General features: G+C 48.8%; 1 protein-coding gene across 1 annotated transcript in view; it reads left to right on the forward strand.

Moving 5' to 3' along the window:
* The first annotated feature begins 14,688 nt into the window (after positions 1–14,688).
* Positions 14,689–16,856, forward strand: part of LOC139235686 (uncharacterized) — a 161,331-nt gene continuing 159,163 nt past the window's right edge. The window contains exon 1 of the mRNA XM_070866725.1: positions 14,689–14,956. Within this exon, the coding sequence (XP_070722826.1) occupies positions 14,954–14,956 (3 nt within the window). The 5' untranslated portion in view covers positions 14,689–14,953. The remainder of the gene's footprint in view (positions 14,957–16,856) is intronic.

Consider the following 16,856-nt stretch of genomic DNA (forward strand, 5'->3'; position numbering starts at 1 on the left):
TTGTGCTCATTTTTGCATGTGAAGGTTCCTCAACGCCAAGTGTTGTGTACGCAATAACTCAATAGACTGAATACTGTAAACTCCGAACAGGTACAAACCTGGCTCTACTTTATTAAGGCCCAAAGTGATCACATTACAAGATGGCTGGCCTTTTATACCTGGGTCGCGCACATGTGCGCACAGCACCATTGACCTCCAACAGTGGCACCACCTGGTGGCTTGTAAAGCCAAGCATACAAACATTACACTCGACCAGCTCCGTTGGGCAGGTCACATTGTTCTCATGCCCGACACAAGACCCCCAAAGCAGCGCTCTACTCAGAACTCCCTCACAGCCTCCTTGATAAAGTGCAACATCCTCACCGATAGCTGGGAGTCCCTGGCAACAGACTGCCCTAAGTGGAGGAATATTCGGGAGGGCGCCAAGCACCTTGAGTCTCGTCGCTGAGAGCATGCAGAAAGCAAGCGCAGGTAGTGGAAGGAGCTTGCGTCAACCCAGGCTCCCCACCCATCCTTTCCTCCAATCGTTCCCTTTTACCTGCTGTGTGCTGTACATGTACAGGAGCTGACACTGAAACACACAAGGGCCGTACAGTAAAGCATGCAGAAATCAAGCCCAGGCTGCAGAAAGAGCGTGCGGCAAACCAGTCCCACCCACCCCTTCCCTCAACGACTATCTGTCCCACCTGTGACAGTGACTGTGATTCTCTTAGTGGACTGCACAGCCACCTAAGAATTCATGTTTAGATTGGAAGCAAGTCTTCCTCGATTACGAGGGACTGCCTATGATGATAACAGTACCAGATGGGAGTGAATTGTTCCCTTTCCATACCTCAGGAGCCTATTACCAGCAAGGGCCGACATTGACGACGAGGTTCAACACCGCCTCCAGTGCCCCAGCGCAGCCTTCGGTCGCCTGAAGAAGAGTGTGTTTGAAGATCAGGCCGTCAAATCTGGCACCAAGCTTATGGTCTTGTATGTATGTATGCTTCGGGTTACCAGCCATCAGATGGCGTGACTGTCGGAGGTCATTGGGCTGTATGCACGTGTGTGCAGCCCAGGTATAAAAGGCAAGCCATCATATAATGTAATCACTTTGGACCCTAATAAAGCAGAGCCAGGTTTGTTCCTGTGTTAGTTTACAGTATTCAGTCTATTGAGTTATTACATACATAACATTTGGCGACAAGGTAACTTAAGAACCTTCGCATGCAAAAATGAGCACAATTGGAATTCTGGAGAGATTCGTGGAGGGAGAGGACTGGCCAGATTTTGTAGCTCGCCTGGACCAGTACTTCGTGGCAAACAAAATGGAGCAACCCACTGACGCAGTTAAGCGCTGGGCGGTCTTCCTCACTGTTTGCAGTCTGAAAATCTATGAACTCAAAGAATCTTCTCTCGCCTGCAAGTACAACGGAAAAGGGCTATGAGGAATTGTGTGCTCTGGTACGTGATGATCTCAAACCAGAAGGCACCATCATCTCATGATATCGATTCTACAAGCACGTTCGTTCTGAGAGCCAGGACATATCGGAATTCATTGCCGACCTAAGACGTCTAGCTGAAGCGTGTAAGTTCGAAAACGCGTGGGGAGACATGCTGCGAGACTTCTTTGTAATCGGCATCAACCACGAGGTGATCCTGCGTAAGCTACTGATGGCGGAGATGCTGGTTTTGAGCAAGGCCACTATGATTGCCCAGGCATGCATGATGACGGACAAAAACTTAAAGCAGATATCATCGGAAAATGGGAACTCGGCAAGTACTGTAAACAAGATTGTATCGTCGTTTGGTAGAGCTGCATATGGCAGGGCCTACTCGACTGCGTATGCGAAACCTGTGGCTGCTCAAAGTCCGCCAACGGGAATGAAACCGATTTCACCGTGTTGGCGTTGTGGGGGCAATCATTGACCTCATCAGTGTTGGTTTAAACAGTACATCTGTAAAGGCTGCTTCAGACGGGGGCATCTCCAGCGCATGTGTTCGCAAGTCAGCAAGCGTGCTGCAACACACCACGTGGAGGATGATGACCAGTACAGCGCGGATCTGGATATGCAATCCGAGATACCAGAGAAAGGAAATGTATGGACTGTATTTGTTCCTAACAAAGAGCCAACCAATGATTAATGTGAAACTTAACGGTGTGCCAGTACTGATGGAATTGGACACGGGTGCGAGTCAATCAATAATGAGCCAGAGAACATTCGACAAGCTGTGGGATACTAAGGCTGTGAGGCCTAAGCTGAGTCCAGTCAATGCCAAGTTGCTTATGTACCCTAAAGAGCTCATAACGGTGATTGGCAGTGCAGTAGTCAAGGTATCGTATGATGGTGCGGTTCATGATTTACTGTTACGGATTGTTCCAGGCAATGGTCTAATGCTGTTCAGCAGGAATTGGCTATAAAAAATCAATTGGAATTGGAACGATATCAAAACGTTGTCGTCGAAGGATGATACTCCATGTACTCAAGTGCTGAGCAAGTTCCCCTCGCTGTTTGAACCAGGCATCTGCAAATTCACGGGAGCCAATGTGCAAATCCACGTGGACCCGGATGCAAGACCCCTCCATCACAAACACCGGCGGTTCCATACATGATGAGGGAGAAGGTCGAAATTGAACTGGACAGACTCCAGCGTGAAGGGATCGTATCGCAGGTCGAATTTAATGAATGGGCCAGCCTCATTTTTCCTGTGTTGAAGAATGATGGCACTGTCAGGATTTGTGGAGACTACAAGGTTACGATCAACCGAGTTTCGAAACAGGACCAATAACCGTTACCGAAGGCTGATGACCTGTTTGCAACGCTAGCCAGGGGGAAGTCGTTCACTAAACTGGATCTGATGTCGGCCTACATGACGCAGGAGCTGGTCAACACGTCGAAGAAACTTATGTGCATCAACACTCAAAGGACTGATTATCTGCAACAAGTGTTCTTTTGGAATTCGCTCGGCTGCAGCCATATTTCAGAGGAACATGGGAGAGTCTACTGAAGTCCATCCCTAGAACCGTCGTGCTCCAAGATGACATCCTGGTCACAGGTCGTGACACCGCCGAACATCTGAACAACCTGGAAGAGGTTCTACATTGCCTGGACAAAGTGGGACTCAGACTGAAATGCTTGACGTGCGTCTTCATGGCACCGGAAGTCGATTCCTGGGGAGGAAAATTGCTGCTGACATCATCAGGCCTACGGACTGGAAAACCAAGGCCATCAAAAATGCACCCAAGTCTCAGAATGTGATGGAGCTGCTTTCATTCCTTGGTCTACTCAACTACTTAGGTAATTTCCTAGCTAGATTGAGCACTTTATTAGAACCACTGCACATGCTGTTAAGAAAAGGCGACAACTGGACTTCGGGTGCATCTCAAGACAGAGCTTTTGAGAAAGCTACTAATCTGCTTTGCTCTAACAAGCTGCTGGTGCATTATGATCCGCGTAAGCGTCTTGTATTGGCCTGTGATGCTTCGTCATATGGAGTTGGTTCGGTGTTCCAACAAGCTAATGAGTCGGGTAAACTACAACCTGTTGCGTATGCTTCCAAAAGTTTGTTTAAGGCAGAAAGAGGCTACAGCATGGTAGAAAAAGAAGCATTAGCCTGTGTGTATGGGGTTAAAACGATGCATCAGTTCCTGTTTGGTCTTAGGTTTGAAACAGATCACAAGCCATTCATTTCATTGTTTTCGGAAAACAAAGGTATCAATACCAATGCATCGTCACGCATCCAGAGGTGGGCGCAGACATTATCTGCCTAGGATTATGTCATTCTCCATAGACCTGGCACTGAGAATTGTGCCGATGCACTGAGCTGTCTGCTGTTGCCCACACCAGAGGAGACGCCACAATCTGTAGATCTATTGTTAGTCATGGATGCTTTTGAAAGTGAAGGAACCCCTGTCACGGTTCAACAAGTTAAGACCTGGACCAGCCAGGACCCATATTATCGGTTGTGAAACATTGTGTCCTTAGTGGTGATTGGTCAGCCATACCCAAGCAAATGGGTGATGATACCAAACCTTACAACCGTCGCAAAGACGAACTATCCTTTCAGTCAGATTGTTTACTGTGTGGTTATGCCTAAGAAAGACAGAGAAAAATTTGTACATGACCTACATAGCACTTATCCCGGTATCTTGCTGTGCGAGGGCCCTTGGGGAAGAGTGACCGTAATGTGGTAGAATTCTTTATTAAGATGGAGATTGACACAGTTAATTCAGAAACTAGAGTCCTGAACTTAAGGAAAGGTAACTTTGATGGTTTGAGGCGCGAATTGGCTAGATTAGACTGGCAAATGATACTTAAAGGGTTGACGGTGGATTTGCAATGGCAAACCTTTAAAGATCACAAGCATGAACTTCAGCAATTGTACATCCCTGTCTGGAGTAAAAATAAAACGGGGAAGGTGGCTCAATCTTGGCTAACAAGGGAAATTAAGGATAGTGTTAAATCCAAGGAAGAGGCATACAAATTAGCCAGAAAAAGTAGCAAGCCAGAGGACTGGGAGAAATTGAGAATACAGCAGAGGAGGACAAAGGGGAAAACAGAGTATGAGAGGAAGCTTGCCGGAAACATTAAAAATGACTGCAAAAGCTTCTATAGATATGTGAAGAAAAAAAGATTAGTGGAGACAAATGTTGGTCCCTTGCAGTTGGATTCGGGTGAATTTATAATGGGGAACAAATAAATGGCAGACCAATTTAACAAGTACTTTGGTTCTGTCTTCACAAAGGAAGACACAAATAACCTTCCCGATGTACTAGGAGTCCGAAGGTCTAGTGAGAAGGAGGAACTGAAGGATATTCTTATTAGGCGGGAAATTGTGTTAAGGAAATTGACGGGATTGAAGGCCGATAAATAGCCAGGGCCTGATAGTCTACATCCCAGAGTACTTAAGGAAATGGCCAGAGAAATAGTGGATGCATTGGTGATCATTTTCCAACAGTCTATCGACTTTGGATCAGTTCCTATGAACTAATGTAACACCACTTTTTAAAAAAGGAGAAAACGGGTAATTACAGACCAGTTAGCCTGACATCAGTAGTGGGGAAAATGTTGGAATCAATCATTAAGGATGAAATAGCAGCACATTTGGAAAGCAGTGATAGGATAGGTCCAAATCAGCATGGATTTATGAAGGGGAAATCATGCTTGACAAATCTTCTGGAATTTTTTGAGGATGTAACTAGTCGACAGGGGAGAACCAGTGGATGTGGTGTATTTGGACTTTCAAAAGGTTTTTGACAAGGTCCTACACAAGAGATTAGGTGTGCAAAATCAAAGCACATGGTATTGGGAGTAATGTACTGACGTGGATAGAGAACTGGTTGGCAGACAGGAAACAGAGAGTCGGGATTAATGGGTCCTTTTCAGAATGGCAGGCAGTGGCAAATGGAGTGTCGCAGGGCTCAGTGCTGGGACCCCAACTCTTTACAATATATATTAATGATTTGAATGATGGAATTGAGTGTAATATCTCCAAGTTTGCAGATAACACTAAACTGGGTGGCGGTGTGAGCTGTGAGGAGGACACTAAGAGACTGCAGGGTGATTTGGACAGGTTAGGTGAGTGGGAAAATACATGGCAGATGCAGTATAATGTGGATAAATGTGAGGTTATCCACTTTGCTGGCAAAAGGCAGAATGTTATCTGAATGGCAGCAGATTAGGAAAAGGGGAGGTGCAACGAGACCTGGGTGTCATGATTCATCAGTCATTGAAGGTTGGCTTGCAGGTACAGCAGACAGTGAAGAAGGCAAATGGTATGATGGCCTTCATAGCAAGAGGATTTGAGTATAGGAGTAGGGAAGTCTTACTGCAGTTGTACAGGGCCTTGGTGAGGCCCCACCAGGAATATTGTGTTCAGTTTTGGTCTCCTAATCTGAGGAAGGATGTTGTTGCTATTGAGGGAGTGCAGCGGAGGTTCACCAGACTGATTCCTGGGATGGCAGGACTGACATATGAGGAGAAACTGGATCGACTGGGCCTATATTCACTGGAGTTGAGAAACATATAAAATTCTGACGGGACTGGACAGGTTAGATGCAGGAAGAATGTTCCCGATGTTGGGGAAGTCCAGAACCAGAGGACATAGTCTTAGGATAAGGGGTAAGCCATTTAGGACTGAGATGAGGAGGAACTTCATTCAGAGAGTTGTTAACCTATGGAACTCCCTACCGCAGAGAGTTGTTGATGCCAGTTCATTGGATATATTCAAGAGGGAGTTAGATATGGCCCTTGCGGCTAAAGGGATCAAGGGGTATGGAGAGAAAGTAGGAACGGGGTACTGAAGGAATGATCAGTCACAATCTTATTGAATGGTGGTGCAGGCTCAAAGGGCCGGATGGCCTACTCCTGCACCTATTTTCTATTGTCATGATGAAAGCCATTGCCAGGTCTCATGTATGGTGGCCTGGAATTGACTCTGATCTGGAATCATGTGTACATCAGTGCAACGCTTGCATGCAGCTAAATAAAGCACCAGTGGAATCGCCGCTGAGTCTGTGGTCGTGGCCATCTAAACCATGGTCCAGGATCCACATCGACTTTGCAGGTCCCTTCCTGGGAAAAATATTTTTAGTTGTGGTGGATGCATATTCCAAGTGGATGGTTACTGCTTGTACTATTAGAAGGTGTGCCACCAGAGGGCACCGCAGTGGGAGACTTGTAGGTTACCTGTACAGGTGTGTCAGGCCTAGTATAAAAGGCAGGCCACCAGGTGTGATCCTCACTCTGGAGTTAACAAATAAAGGACTAAGGTCACTACCATTCAAGTACAACACATTGCCTTGTGGAGTCATTATCAGAGCATCGAAAGACATAACAATTGGCGATGAGATTATGGACCTTCACGCGAAAATGGCTACCCTTGGTACATTGCAGCAGTTCGCCAATGATGATAATTGGGATACCTTTGTGCAGAGGCTCAACCATTTCTTCACAGCAAACGCCCTGGCAGGCGAGAATCTGACCACACTGACTGATAAGCGCAGAGCTATCCTGCTAACTAGTTGTGGGCCCACTGTCTATGGCATCGTCAGGGACTTGCTGGCACCAGCGAAGACAACGACCAAGACATCCGAGGAGCTTGTAACGCTAACCCTAACCCTAATCCAAGAACAACTCAAGCCCAAAGAGAGCACCCTCACAGCCAGACACAGGTTTTATAATGAGGAAGAAAGAAATGGCAGACAAATTGAACAAATACTTCGGTTCTGTCTTCACGAAGGAAGACACAAATAACCTTCCGAATGTACTAGGGGACAGTAGGTTTAGTGAGGAGGAGGAATGAAGGAAATCCTTATTAGGCGGGAAATTGTGTTAAGGAAATTGATGGGATTGAAGGCTGATAAATCGCCGGGGCCTGATAGTCTACACCCCAGAGTACTTAAGGAAGTGGCCCTAGAAATAGCGGATGCATTGGTGATCATTTTCCAACAGTCTATCGACTCTGGATCAGTTCCTATGGACTGGAGGGTAGCTAGTGTAACACCACTTATTAAAAAAGGTGGGAGAGAGAAAATGGGTAATTATAGACCAGTTAGCCTGACATCAGTAGTGGGGAAAATGTTGGAATCAATCATTAAGGATGAAATAGCAGCGCATTTGGAAAGCAGTGACAGGATTGGACCAAGTCAGCATGGATTTATGAAAGGGAAATCATGCTTGACAAATCTTCTGGAATTTTTTGAGGATGTAACTAGCAGAGTGGACAAGGGAGAACCAGTGGATGTGGTGAATTTGGACTTTCAAAAGGCTTTTGACAAGGTCCCACACAAGAGATTGGTGTGCAAAATCAAAGCGCATGGTATTGGGGGTAATATACTGAAGTGGATCGAGAACTGGTTGGCAGACAGGAAGCAGAGTCGGGATAAATGGGTCCTTTTCAGAATGGCAAGCAGTGATTAGTGGAGTGCCGCAGGGCTCAGTGCTGGGACCTCAGCTCTTTACAATATACATTAATGATTTAGATGAAGGAATTGAGTGTAATATCTCCAAGTTTGCAGATGGCACTAAACTAGGTGGCGGTGTGAGCTGTGAGGAGGATGCTAAGAGGCTGCAGGGTGACTTGGACAGGTTAGGTGAGTGGGCAAATGCAGTATAATGTGGATAAATGTGAGGTTATTCATTTTGGGGGCAAAATCACGAAGGCAGAATATTATCTGGATGGCGGCAGATTAGGAAAAGGGGAGGTGCAACGAGACCTGGGTGTCATGGTTTATCAGTCACTGAAAGTGGGGCATGCAGGTACAGCAGGCGGTGAAGAAGGCAAATGGTATGTTGGCCTTCATAGCTAGGGGATTTGAGTATAGGAGCAGGGAAGTCTTACTGCAGTTCTACAGGGCCTTGGTGAGGCCTCACCTGGAATATTGTGTTCAGTTTTGGTCTCCTAATCTGAGGAAGGACATTCTTGCTATTGAGGGAGTGCAGTGAAGGTTCACCAGACTGATAAAAGGGATGGCTGGGCTGTCATATGAGGAGAGACTGGATCAACTGGGCATTTAATCACTGGAGTTTAGAAGGATGAGAGGGGATCTCATAGAAATGTATAAGATGTATTCTGACGGGACTGGACAGGCTAGATGCGGGAAGAATGTTCCCGATGTTGGGGAAGTCCAGAACCAGGGGACATAGTCTTAGGATAAGGGGTAGGCCATTTAGGACTGAGATGAGGAGAAACTTCTTCACTCAGAGAGTTGTTAACCTATGGAATTCCCTGCCGCAGAGAGTTGTTGATGCCAGTTCATTGGATATATTCAAGAGGGAGTTAGATATGGCCCTTATGGCTAAGGGGATCAAGGGGTATGGAGAGAAAGCAGGAAAGGGGTACTGAGGGAATGATCAGCCATGATCTTATTGAATGGCGGTGCAGGCTCGAATGGTCGAATGGCCTACTCCTGCACCTATTTTCTATGTTTCTATGTTTACACCCACCGACAGTGCCAGAAAATCGCGAAATATGCTGCAGACCTCAGGAGGCTGGCAGCGCCGTGTGATTTCGGCAACCACCACAACCGAAGCGTTACGGGATATCTTTGTCATTGGAATTGGTCATGAGGGCCTTCTTCATAAGCTACTGTCTGCGGATGCCACAGTCACGCTGCAGAAGGCCATCTCCGTGAGCCAGGCATTCATGACCTCGACCTGCGGCTCTAGGCAGATGACTCATCCTCAGGACTCAAACCCGGCAAGTACAGTGCACAGAGTGGCGCCTTTTAGAGGCTGTACTGTAGAACATGAACCTTCTCAGGGAAGAGAGAACAGGCCCCCGAATCCCTTAATTCAGAGTCCGCCGAGGGGGGCTAACCGAGTAGCTCCATGCTGGCGTTGCAGAATCACAGGGCTCACCAGTGTCGCTTTAAAGACTATGTGTGTAAAGGCTGCTGCGCAAAGGGCCACCTCCAGTGAATGTGTAAAAGAAATATGACTCACTGTGTTGATGAAGAGTCTGCAGATGGCCATGAATCCAGAGTGGAAAATGAAACGATAGTCAGAGAAGCAGCTCAGCCCCACGATGAGGTATATGGCATGTTTACCTGCACCACCGAGCGTTCCCCGTTGAGGGTGGAAGTCAAAATAAATGGCGTTCCAGTCTCCATGGAAGTGGACACGGGGTTGAGCCAGTCAGTAATGAATCAAGAAGCCTTTGAGAGGCTATGGGACAATCAAGCTGAACGGCCCAAGTTGGTCCCGGTTCAGGCAAAGCTGCGCACCTACACCGACGAACTTATCCCAGTCGTTGGTAGTTCGGAGGTAAAGGTACTCCATGATGGCGCAGTGCACAAGTTACCTCTGTGGATTGTTGCAGGTGATGGACCAATGCTACTCGGAGGAAGGTGGATGGAGAAGATCCATTGGAGTTGGGAAGATTTCATCCCTCCAGCGATCGACATCCTCCGTGCTCAGACGCAAAGCAAGCCCTCACCTGAGGGAGGACCCAGCACCAGAGAGTAGACCAGCACAGCACCCGAGGCACAGACCGCTCAGCACGACTACGTGGAGATGATCCAGCTGGGACGACCCGAACGCGCCTTCAGGCTCTAGTGGCAGGACTCCGGAAGAAAATCGGATCCAAAGGCGACTTCCCAGCTTCGGTGGCAGAACCCGGGGAGAAGAGGATCTCCGCAGTCGACATCGTGGATGGAGGAAAGATGGCGTCCGAACCAAGAGGTGAAGTGCTGAAGGAAAAGATGGCAGCGGCCAGACCATGAGGTGCAGCGCTGATGGAGCAACACGTGGCACCAAATAGAGAAGAGGATTGGGGTAAAGATAGCAAGGCTCTCTTAAAGGAGGCCTGCAACCCACCACACTTAAAGGGACAGTTCCACACTCTCAATCAATGTAAGAGCAACTGTGAGTTAAATGTAAAATGTGTAATTGATGATCAGAGCTGTGTATATGCGATAAGCAAAGAAAAGTCGTGTGATCGCGATCAGAGCTACATGTTATTTACTACAAGTAATGAAACGTTGTGCGATGTAGGATTTCAACTGCATGCAGTCAATGCAGCGGGCAGACACCCATCGGGAGCGCACAGGTCCAGTGAGCTACCCAATGTAGTAGCCTGCATCCCTGGGACCAGAGTTATGCATCATGGAGTGTGGCCACAAGGAGCCAATACGTACAAGCCGCTGAGCAAGCGATCTCAGGAGGGCAACGGCACCGGTATCGATACCCTGCCCCTGATCGGCTCCACCTCTCAGGCACCCGATGGCACCAACCGCCACGAGCCTGAAAGAGCAAACTGCGCTAAGGAACAGCCCCCAGACCCTATCGCCACCAAGGCTACACCCTGGAACGAAGGGTCACCAGCAACGGTTCTCCGAAATGGGACCGGGAACAGCCAGGATCCCAAACCAAACAACGCCCAGGCAAGCGAGTAAGGAGTTCCCTGTGCACTGCCAGACGACTGCTCCTCAGGGAGCAGCAACGACCCGGGGCACAAGGAAAGGACAGGGAGGTCAAAGGCTAGCAGCAACGGCAAAGGCCCCGAGAGCAAGCAACTTGAGCCAACCGGGTGCCCACTGCCAGCACTGGGCACCGCGCCGCCACCATCCAGCAGTTCTGGTTCTAGTTTGTCCTCACACACCTGTACTGTTTCCAAGTATATATTAAGCATGTACCTCAACAGTCAAATGTACTTGCCTCACAAATGTACCACAAATGTAATGATGTAAATGCAATTTTTTTTTTCTGGACTTGAATGCATCATCATCATCATCATAGGCTGTCCCTCGGAATCGAGGAAGACTTTCTTCCACTCCTGAAGTGAGTTCTTTGGTGGCTGGACAGTCCAATATGAGAGCCACAGATTCTGTCACAGGTGGGACAGATAGTTGTTGAGGGAAGGGGTGGATGGGACTGGTTCGCCGCACGCTCTTTCCGCTGTCTGCACTCAATTTCTGAATGCTCGGTGTTGAGACTTGAGGTGCTCGGCGCCCTCTCGGATGCATTTCTTCCACTTCGGGCGGTCTTGGGCCAGGGACTCCCCAGTGTCAGTGGGAATGTTGCACTTTATCAGGAAGGCTTTGAGGGTTTCCTTGTAGCGTTTCCGCTGCCCACCTTTGGCTCGTTTGCCATGAAGGAGCTCCGAGTAGAGCACTTGCTTTGGGAGTCTCGTGACTGGCATGCGGACTATGTGGCCTGCCCAGCGAAACTGATCAAGTGTGGTCAGTGCTTCAATGCTGGGGATGTTAGCCTAAGTGAGGACGCTGATGTTGGTGCGCCTGTCCTCCCAGGGGATTTGTAGGATCTTGCAGAGACATAGTGATCCTTACCAACGGATCCATCACAGACCCAGTTTACGTCCGGACCAGGGTCAAACAGGGCTGCTTCATCACCCCAACCCTCTTCTCAATCTTTCTCACCGCCATGCTCCACCTCACAGTCAACAATCTCCCTGCTGGAGTGGAACTAAACTACAGAACCAGTGGGAATCTGTTCAACCTGCGCCATCTCCAGGCCAGATCCAAGACCACCCCAACCTCTGTCGTCGAGCTACAGTACGCGGACGACGACGCCTGCGTCTACAGGACATAGTCGACGTATTTACTCAGGCGTACGAAAGCATGGGCCTTACGCTAAACATCCATAAGACAAAGGTCCTCCACCAGCCTGTCCTCAACGCACAGCACTGCCCCCCAGACATCAAGATCCACGGTGCGGCCCTTCCCATATCTCAGGAGCCTCCTATCAACAAGAGCAGGCATCGACGACGAGATCCGACACCGCCTCCAGTGCGCCAGTGCAGCCTTCGGTCGCCTGAGGAAAAGAGTGTTTGAAGACCAGGCCCTCCAAACTGCCACCAAGTTCATGGTCTACAGGGCTGTAGTAATACCTGCCCTCCTGTATGGCTCAGAGACATGGATCATCTACTTGAATGTATATGAATGTAATGAGCCACCAGCATAATCTATATGTGGGGGATGAAGAGAATGGAGTGGTCATGGACGCACAAAGCATCTCCACTGCCAACGACCCTCCAAGATAGAGCTAAGCCCAGAGCACAGTCAAATGCATGAAGGTGATTTGCACTAAAGGCTTGGCCGAGAGTGATGTCATGTATCCTACATGGTTATTGCTTATACTATTACAAGGTGTGCCACCAGGGGGCACCTCAGTGGAAGACTTGTAGGTTACCTGTACAGATGTGCCAGGCCTAGTATAACATGCAGGCCACCAGGTGTGATCCTCACTCTGGAGTTATCAATAAAGGACTAAGGTCACTACAGTTCAAGAACACATTGCCTCGTGGAGTCATTATCAGAGCATCTAAAGACATAACAGATAAGAGTGTATAATCATGTCATCCAGCACATCCACAGCTACCATTGAGAGCCTCCGTGTCATGTTTGCCACTCATGGTCTGCCCGACATCGTTGTAAGCAATAACGGACCTTGCTTCACTAGTCTGGAGTTTCACGAGTTCATGAAACTCAAGGGTATCAAACATATAAGGTCAGCACCATTCAAACCCGCATCTAATGGTCAAGCAGAGCGTGCTGTCCAAACCATCAAGCAGAGTATGAAACGTGTAACCCAAGGTTTACTGCAGACTCGCTGGTCACGCATATTGCTTAGTTACAGGACAAGACCCCACATGCTTACCGGGGTCCCCCCTGCTGAACTATTGATGAAGAGAGGTCTCAAGACCAGGCTCTCTTTTGTCCACCCTGACTTGAACAATCATGTTGAATACAGACGTCAAAGTCAGCATTGGTATCATGATCGCGTGCCATGTCATGCGACATTTCTGTTAACGGTCCTGTGTATATACTGAATTATGGTCAAGGTCCCAAATGGATCGCCGGTACTGTTACGGCCAAGGAGGGTAACAGAGTGTTTATCGTCAAGCTCAAGAATGGGCAAACATGCAGGAAACATGCCGATCTGATAAAGTTGCGGCACACGGATGAACCGGAACAGTCTGAGGAAGACACAATCAGTGACCAACCAACCTACCCTCAGTCATCAGAGGACTTCGCTGTCATCAATGAATCTGGACTTTCAATCCCTGACGTAGTCATTGCCACTCCCATCAGATCGGCTACCCAGCCTCCAGTCATAACAGACTCAGAACGCTCGCCCAAGGCTGGAGTTGAACTGAGACGATCAACTCGGGAGTGGAAAGCCCCGGAGCATCTCAATTTGTAAAAAGACTGTTACTAATATCTTAAAGGGGGATATTGTCATGTATGTATGCTTGGGGTTACTAGCCACCAGGTCACGCGACTGTTGGATGTCATTGGGCCGTACGCACGTGTTCAGCCCAGGTATAAAAGGCAAAATCATTTTGGGCCCTAATAAAGCAGATCCAAGTTTGTACCTGTGTTAGTTGACAGCATTCAGTCTATTGAGTTATTACATACATAACACAAAGCCTCTTTGATAAAGTGCTACATCCCCACTGACACCTAGGAGTCCCTGGTCAAAGACTGCCCTAAGTGGAGAAGGAGCATCCGGGAGGGCACCGAGCACCTCGAGTCTCGTCGCCGAGAGCATGCAGAAAACAAGCGCAGGTAGCGAAAGGATCGGCGTCAATCCAGGCTCCCCACCCACCCTTTCCTCCAATCGTTCCCCTTTACCCGGTGTGTGCTGTACATGTACAGGGGCTGGCACTGAGACACATACTATACAGTACCAGACGGGAGTGAATCGTTCCCCTTTACCCGCTGTGTGCTGTACATGTACAGGGGCTGGCACTGAGACACATACTATACAGTACCAGACGGGAGTGAATCGTTCCCCTTTACCCGCTGTGTGCTGTACATGTACAGGGGCTGGCACTGAGACACATACTATACAGTACCAGACGGGAGTGAATCGTTCCCCTTTACCCGCTGTGTGCTGTACATGTACAGGGGCTGGCACTGAGACACATACTATACAGTACCAGACGGGAGTGAATCGTTCCCCTTTACCCGCTGTGTGCTGTACATGTTCACGAGCTGGCACTGAGACACATACCATACAGTACCAGACGGGAGTGAATCGTTCCCCTTTACCCGGCGTATTAATGGTGTAATGTGTCACAGGCTACCCTTTTTAACACCACAGCCTCCCAGCCAGGGGCCACACACGGCAGTGAGCTCAGTGGAGTCCTCTTCGGTCGGTTGTCGAAAATCCCCCTCAGGCTGATCTGCCGTCCCTTCCCCCGCCCGGCCCTCTCTTTCTCGCTGAATACTAAGAGAGTTTGAAACTATTAAAGCAGTCAGGAGCTTCCCCCCCTTCCCGTCCCCTCCCCTTGTGTGGGAGCAGACAGGGGAATTCAGTAACTGCTAAGTGAACTGCAGAAGTGAGCTTCGGAATCTGTGTGTGTGTCAGATCAGAGGGGACCAAAAGGAGCCTGTTTCTGACACTCTGTGGTGTAAAGGGAGAGCGGAATCCCACAACTCATGGTGGTCACCTTCGCCTTTCCCCGAAGATGAAGGAGAACACAAGGAGGAGCCCTGACGACCATGGTAGGTTTAATCTATTTTCTTTTTGATCCCTCTGTTCAAACCCAATTGAGTACCAGAAGTACAGGAGCTGGGGTCATATTGAAGCCTGGGATGGGGGGGGGGGGGGTGGGATGAGGGGACAAAAGTTACTCAGATTGATAGAGACACAAAAAAAGCAAACAAGAGAAAGAGACCATGCGAGCGAAAAAGATAGAGAGGGAGAGAGCAAAAGAGAAACAGAGAGCGAGACAAAGAGAGAGAAAAAGCGAGAGACAGGGACAGAGCATGGGAGACAGACACTGTGAGACACAATGAAAGACAGAGAGTGAGAGAGAGAGAGAGAGAGAGAATGGGAGAGACAGCAAGAGAGGGACAGAGAAAGGGAGACAGACACAGAGACAGAGCAAGAGCGAGCGAGTTCCATGAGCCGATGGGTAAATGCCCTGACAGGAACTTTTTATTTGTTTCTCCCCAACCGCTGTCTCCTGATGGCGCCGCCCTCTCGCTGGTGCATGGTCAAGAGACAGAGACACACATTTGCTGCCTCACAGGCGTTGCCTGCTCCCTGGGGCAGGGGCTCCATTGATAAAGTTCCCCTAAATGGAGGATTGAGTGTGGAAATGCTGAGAGGAAAAAAGTGGTCGTAGAGGGAGAGCGCAGTGCGGAGAAAATGAGGGTGCAGTGCCTCCAGAGAGTGCAGTGCGGATAGAGTTAGAGGGTTAAATGCCCCAGGAGGAAGAGTGCAGTGTGGAGAGACCGAGAGGATGATGTCCCTCAGGAGAGCGGGAGCAGTGTGGAGAGAAAGAGAGGGTAAAATGCCCCTGGAGAGAGAGCACATCTTAGAGAGAATGAGAGGGTAAAGTGAGCCTGGAGGGGGAACGTAGTGTGGAGTGAGAGAAAGAATAAAGACTTATATTTATATAGCGCCTTTCACAACCACCAGATGTCTCAAAGCACTTTACAGCCAATGAAGTACTTTTGGAGTGTAGTCACTGTTGTAATGTGGGAAATGCAGCAGCCTATTTGCGCACAGCAAGCTCCCACACACAGCAATGTGATAATGACCAGATAATCTGTTTTTTTGTTATGTTGATTGAGGGATAAATATTGGTCCCAGGACATCGGGGATAACTCCCCTGCTCTTCTTCGAAATAGTGCCGTGGGATCTTTTACATCCACCTGAGAGGGAGCAGACGGGGCCTCGGTTTAACGTCTCATCCGAAAGATGGCACCTCCGACAGTGCAGTGCTCCTTCAGCACCGCACTGGAATGTCAGCCTAGGTTTTTTTCTGCTCAAGTCCATGGAGTGGGACTTGAACCCACAACCTTCTGACTCAGAGGCAAGAGTGCCAACCACTGAGCCACGGCTGACACAAGAGAGGGTAAAGTGTACAAGGAGAGCGCAGTGCGGGAGGAGAGCGAGAGGGTAATGGGCATGAGGAAGTAGAGCGCTGTGTGGAGAGGGTCCAAATTCTGGGTCTTAGAAGAGAATGTTTTTGAGGAAGAGTATTGCAGATGGTTGTTGTGTTCAGCCCAGTGCTGAGTGAGTCCTGCTCTGTCCCGTGACTGGCCGATTCGTGTTAGTTGCTATATTAAATGCTGATCTGGCACTCTGCTCCCCCCCATGCGCTGTGCATTGTCCCATCAAGTGACATGTGTCATTATGAGCAGCAGAAAAGGCCTGATCTGTCACTGAGGGGGCAGGGGGAGAAAGAGGAGGGCAGAGAGAGGGGATAGAGAAAGTGAGCGGAAGCAGAGATGGTGGCACAGAGAGAGAGAATAGAGATGGGGACAGAGCGAGAGATGGTGAGAGAGAGAGACGGTGAGAAAGAGAGACAGTGAAAAAGAGAGATAGGGACAGAGTGAGAGAGAGAGAGACGGTGAGAGCGAGAGAGAGACGGCGACAGAGAGAGAGAACAGG

The sequence above is a fragment of the Pristiophorus japonicus genome, chromosome 23 (genome assembly GCF_044704955.1).
Source record: "Pristiophorus japonicus isolate sPriJap1 chromosome 23, sPriJap1.hap1, whole genome shotgun sequence".
Taxonomy (NCBI): Eukaryota; Metazoa; Chordata; class Chondrichthyes; family Pristiophoridae; genus Pristiophorus; species Pristiophorus japonicus.